At 22.1% G+C, this 6699-nt stretch overlaps 1 protein-coding gene across 1 annotated transcript; it reads left to right on the top strand.

Moving 5' to 3' along the window:
• Window positions 1-307: 307 nt before the first annotated feature.
• Window positions 308-553, top strand: M431DRAFT_102362 (hypothetical protein; the record flags this gene model as incomplete). Its single annotated transcript, XM_024911429.1, has 1 exon — window positions 308-553. A coding segment is annotated over one exon (246 nt), but the record flags the coding sequence as incomplete, so codon positions are not given.
• Between the last annotated feature and the right edge of the window lie 6146 nt (window positions 554-6699).

The raw sequence follows: 6699 nt of genomic DNA, 5'->3' as shown, positions 1-6699 counted from the left end.
CTAAGAAAATAAATAATACTTAGAAAATATTTTTATAAATATTAAATACCTAATATTAAATAGACTTATCTAGGTATTAAAAAACTTATAAAGTAAAGTAATAAAATTAGTCTACGTACATAAGCTTAATAAATATTGTAAAATTAAAAAAACTATATAATAAATTATATAATACTTTAAATTTAAAAATATTAAAAAATAAATATAAAAGGTTATATTAAAATATATAATATATAAATAAGCTAAAAGCTTTAAGCATAAACCCTACGGACAGCTATAACTATTATTTATACTACAGCAACTATAGGAATTAATCTTATTTAACTTAATTACTAAACTACCTCCTTTAAGAGAACTAGTTATAAAAATACTCTATAACAGCATCCTTATAATAATTAATAAACTTATGAAAATAACCTACTTTATACTAGTTAAAAAAGCCAGTAATACAGAAGAATTAGCTTACATAATAATAAAATACGTTATAAGTAACTATAGACTATTAAAAGATATAATCTTTAATAAAGGAAATACATTTATATTTAAATTCTAAAAAGCACTTACAGCCAGACTAAGAATAAATTATAAAGCTAGTACAGCCTACTACTTATAAATAAATAAATAAATGGAAAAAATTAACTAAATAATTAAAACCTATTTACGCTATTATATTAATTTTAAGTAAAATAACTAAGTAAAACTTCTTTTCGTTATATAACTTATATATAATAGTATAAAATCTAAATTAACTAAGAAATCACCGTTTTTCTTAAACTATAGATTTAAATCTAAACCCTACTGACTACTAAAGCAAGGGGAAAATATTAAAAAAGCTATAATTAAAGCAGAGGATATAATTAAATTATATAATAAACTATAATAATAACTTAAATTTATTTAATAAAGGATAATCAAATACGTAAATAAAAACAGGATTAAAGGATTAATTCTTTAGAAAAAAAATATAGTTTAGCTCTACTAATATATATAAAAAAATAAGTAAGTAAATATTAAAATAAATAAGCTAAGTAATAAACTTAATTTTAAGAAACTTAGACTTTATAAAATTTTAAGAAAAATCAGAGAAGTAAACTATAAACTTAAACTTCCAAAACAATAAGAAAAACAAAGAAAACATATATATTTAATATTTTATATCTCCTTATTAAAAAAAGCATAAATTAATAAAGAAATTAAAAAATTTATTTAGGATAAAATTATTATTAAAGGAAAAGAAAAAAAATATAAAGTAAAAAACATTAATATAATTGTTACAACCCGACTCTTAAGGTTACAACAACGGGCCAATAGGTCGGCCTAGACTAAATTAACTTTAATCCTTTAACTAATTAAGGAAGGATTAAGATATAACTTCTTAATCTAACAGCGGATTAATAAACTATCTATTAATCCAGGGAAGGATTAATATTCTATANATTAATCTAATCTAGGTTAACCGGATATATAAGTTTACTTTATATTACTTATTAGAATACTTAAATAGCTAGTTATTATTAATACAGCGTTTATAATATAATTAAATTAAAACTTAGATATTTACTTTTATTTATATTATTAGCTGGTGATAAGATTACCTATTTACTAACTTAATTACTCTGCTAATATAAACTATAGAACTATTCTAAGGTTTATCCCTTAGGAATAGCTAACCCATAGGCCCTAGTTTATTATATAATAACAACTCTTATTTAGACAGTTACCTTAGACCTATAGGTAATAAAATACAATAGTTAACTAAATATAAAACATTAACCCTAATAAAACTTATAAAAACCCTACTATAATATAATAAAAAAACGCCACCCTAGTAAAACTTACAAACTTAAAAAACCTTATATAATAATAAGCTACTACTATATAAAGACTTATAAAATAACTTTAAATATTATAAAAACAACTACTAGTAGTATAATTAGTAGTAAACCCCGTGGTTAACCTAGCCCCTGTAGTATAATAACGGGAACCTGGAGAAATCATTAAACTAATACTACTAAACAAGTTTAAAGAAAACCCTAAGCAGATCCAGAAGTTCTTTACTAATATGCGAAACTACTTTAGCTACTTCCTAACTACTATAGCTAATAATATTATAAAAATTTAAACTATAGGAAGCTATTTAACTAAAACTACCAAAAACTAGTTTAAACTATACCTTAGAGACTATAAGTAAACTAAGACTCCTAAGAAATAATATATACTTAACCTATTTAATAATTACGCTATATTTAAAAAATAGCTTAAAAAACTATATAAAAAAGTTAATAAATCTAAAGAAGTAGAGGATATACTTTTTTAAATTAAATAAAAAGGACCTTACGTAAAGTATACTACTACTTTTATATATCTAGCTACTAGAACTAACCTAAATAATAAAATATAGTATATACTCTACTACTAAAAACTTAATTTAAATATTAAGAATAAACTCTTTAAAGATAAAAAACCTAATACTTTTAATATACTTATAGAAAAAGCTACTTATATTAATAAATAATAATTCTAACAGTAATAAAAATATAAGTAAAAAGGAAACCTTTAAAAAATAATCTTAAAATACCTTTACTTTAGAAATAACGCTAACTAGAGAAAGAAAAAGAATTTTACTATATATAATAATAAATAACTAGGACCTATAGATCTTAGTACTATTAAAGTATAATGCAAAAACGTTAAATACTATAATTATAGAAAAAAAGAATACGTAAAAAAGTATTACCAAGCTCTTAAGAAGGACAGAAATAAAAAATTTACGCCTATCCTAGAACCTAAAGAAAACTAAACTATTAATACTATAAAACCTTTGGTAAACTATAATATATTATACTTCTTAATATACTATAATAATAACTACTAGATTTATTACAGTAATAAATAAGGATTAGGATAATACCCTAAGGGATATATATAAACCTTAAATACCCTTAAAAAAGTTACTTAAAAAAACCTTAGTTATATTAAATAACTTATTTAACGGAACCTTAATAAATAAAAATAAAATAATAAATTTAAGGATAAAGAAGAGGTACTTTAAGAATAGGAATAAAATAAAAATATAATAATATAATAAAGATCTTTTAAATATAGCACTACTATTATAATATAACCCTTATAAAGAAATAACATAAGAAGAAATCGAAGAACTTAAGAAACGTATATATAACTAATATAGGTTAGTAGAACCTAAAGAACCCTACTACCCCTGTAAAATAACTACAGCGGACTAGGAATAATATAAAGATTAACATAGAATCTAAGGTATTATTAAAGAAAACTAACGCTATAATAAAATTATATAATAAAAAGAACTTAAGGATTAACAGAGACTCCTTAAATAATAGGGACAAATTAAATAGATTAATCTAAGTACTACCTACGACTAAATCCAATTACTTAGAAATCGGTTTTAATAATATATTAAGACTAACGTAGATGAATACCTAATAGCTAAGGCATTAGAATTAGCTATTTACTTTATTAACAACATCCTGCTTATAGACTAATATAATAAAGCCAATATTATTAACTATAAATTACTACTATATAAATAATATATTATACTTAAACTCTAAGAATAACATAAGGACTACAGAGCTACAGAATATAAATAAAAGGAATTCACGCTCTGTAATAAAGACTATTATAAAAAACACTAGTACTAACGCCAAGCCCTTATATATATTACCTATAACCTAAAATAATAAAGATTTAACCTTATAAAGTACAGTAATAACAATAAGCTATAAGGAATTAGTTAAAACAACCTCCAGAAATACCATAAGCTTACTACTAAACACATACCTAAACCCAGATATACCTAGTATAAATACTATAATATTTAAAATAAAGAACTAGGATAAATTACCTTAGACCTAAACGATATTAATATTAACCCTTATGGTAATAATTATTATAATAGCACTAATAATATAACCTATTATAACCTAAATACCCTTACAGGAGGAAAGAAACTATAAAAATTCCAAGTACTAGGTACTTTAGAAAAACATCTAATTATAGTCTATATAGACTTTAGAGCTATAATAAGCTATATTACGCTTTAACTAGTTAATCGCCTATAGTTAACCTATTGTAAAAAAGAGAAACTATATACCCTTATAAACATTAAGAAATAATAATTTACTTATAATAATAGAACTATTAACTATAAAATTAATTACCTTAAAATCTAGTTTAGTAAAATTAAAAATATATTTAGTTTTAATATTATAAATATTATAAAATATAATATACTTTTAAAATATAACTAACTTAAGTTATATAACCCTAATATTAATTAGGAGGAAGGCTACGTAATATAATAATATTACACCTAATTAACTAATATTATAGTAAAACTATAACTAAATTAGGAGGATTAATAAAATACTATAATATCCCTAATGATAGGATTAGTAACCCCTATATTAAATAAAAAAATATAAAAATATATAAAAAAGAAAAAAGTTATAAAATAAGTATAATTTAAGGAGCTAAAGAAGCTCCTAAGAATAATTAAATACGTTAAGAAACTAAAAAAAAAATAACTTAGATTTCTTAATTTAATTATATAAAAGGTTAAGGAATTATACTACTAAGACTAGCAGATATTAGAATATCTAAAGAATGTATTAATAAACCTTTAGTATATACTAATCTTTAATAAAGAACTTAATATTAGACTACTAAAATATAGCTAATAGGATTATAAAATTAAATTTATAGATAATAAGGTACTAACGTTTAATAAAATCTATAACCTAAGCGCTACTAAACTTAAGATACTTAATAAATAGATTAAGGATTAGTTAAAAAAAGGCTATATTAAACCTTTTAAATCCTTAGCAGGATATTTAGTTATATTTATACTTAAAAAGAATAGTAAACTTTGACTTATTATAAACTATTAATAATTAAATGTAATAACTAAAAAAGATATTATGCTGTTACTACTGATTTTAGAAATCAGAGACCAGCTTACAGAAGCCAAAATCTTTACTTTATTAAATCTTAAGGGAGTATATAACCTTATTTAGATTAAGAAAGGCAATAAATAAAAAACTACCTTCTGTATAAAATATAGATTATATAAATACTAGGTAATACCCTTCGGACTTATAAATACCTTAATATTTTTCTAAAAGATAATTAACTATATATTATAAAACTACGTAGATTATTTTATTATTATATACTTTAATAATATCCTTATCTATTCTAAGAACTTAGAAGAACACAAGGAATACATTAAGAAGGTATGTTACGATCTGGTCCGCCGTAACAGGTAGATCCCTTATAAGCAGCTGGTTCCGTTACAGTAATTGCTACAATTGCGATTATTGGCCTAATCTTTTGCCCTGTTTGGCTCAACGGTTTGATGGAATCGTTACAAGGTACTATAAATATTCTAAAATAATAAACTCCTGGTGGAACCTAAGAAATACAACTTTTATATACAAAAGGTTATATTCCTAAAATATATTATTACCCTAGGTAAAATCTAAATAAATCCAAAAAAACTTAAGGTAATTAATAATTAAAAGCTATCTAAGAACGTTAAGTAAGTACAGAGTTTTTTAAAACTTACTAATTACTATCAACGCTTTATTAAAGACTTCTTAAAAATCACTACGCTACTTACAAACTTAATAAAAAAAGACGTTAAATTTAAACTTACATAAGACGCTTAAATAGCCTTTAACTACCTTAAACAAGCTCTTACGAACGCGCTAGTATTTATAATATTTAATCTAAATAAACCTATTATAATTAAAACTAATACCTCGGATTATATAATTAGTAGAGTACTTAGCTAACCTAATAATATAAAAAAAAAAAAACTCAGGCCTATTACTTATTTTTCTAAGAAATTATATAAACTAGAACTTAAATATCCTATTTACAATAAGGAATTTCTAAATATATACTAAGTACTTAGTAAACAGTATTAGAGATACTATTATAAAGGAAGTTAATTTCTAATAATAATCTTTATAAATTACTAAAATATTACCTACTTTATAATAATATAAAAGCTATTTATAAATAAGTTAAATATTATAAGCAACTTTCTAAATTTAAGCTTATTATTAAATACTATAGTAAATTAAATAATAGACAAGCTAATATACTTAGCAAACGCCTAAACTACTTCTAGGAAATCCCAGAAGTTAAAGCCTAAATACTAGAGAAAAACTAGTACGGAGACCTAGTTATCTAATTAATTAATACCTTATACTAAATTAAAATAGATAACCTGATTATTAATAATATAAAGGAATACGTTAAGAACTAGGAGAATAAATAATACTTAGAAGGTATTTCTATAGACACTAGATATCTAACACTAGATAAACTTATCTAGGTACCAGAAGACTTACGAAGTAAAGTAATAAAATTAGTCTACGTATATAAACTTAACAGACACCGTAAAATATAAAAAACCATTTAGTAAGTTACTTAATACTTTAAATTTAAAGAAATTAAGAAATAAGTATAAAAGGTTATGTTAGAATATATAATATATAGATAAACCAAAAGTTCTAAATATAAACCATATAGACGACTACAACCATTACCTATACCACAACGACTATAAAAATCAATCTTATTCGACTTAATTACTAAGCTACCTCCTTTAAAAGAACTAGTTACAAGGGTACTTTACGACAGTATTTTTAT

The sequence above is a fragment of the Trichoderma harzianum genome, assembly GCF_003025095.1.
Source record: "Trichoderma harzianum CBS 226.95 unplaced genomic scaffold M431scaffold_61, whole genome shotgun sequence".
NCBI lineage: Eukaryota > Fungi > Ascomycota > Sordariomycetes > Hypocreales > Hypocreaceae > Trichoderma > Trichoderma harzianum.
Note: the sequence above shows the minus strand (reverse complement) of the source record. Positions and strands in the feature narration are given on the sequence as shown.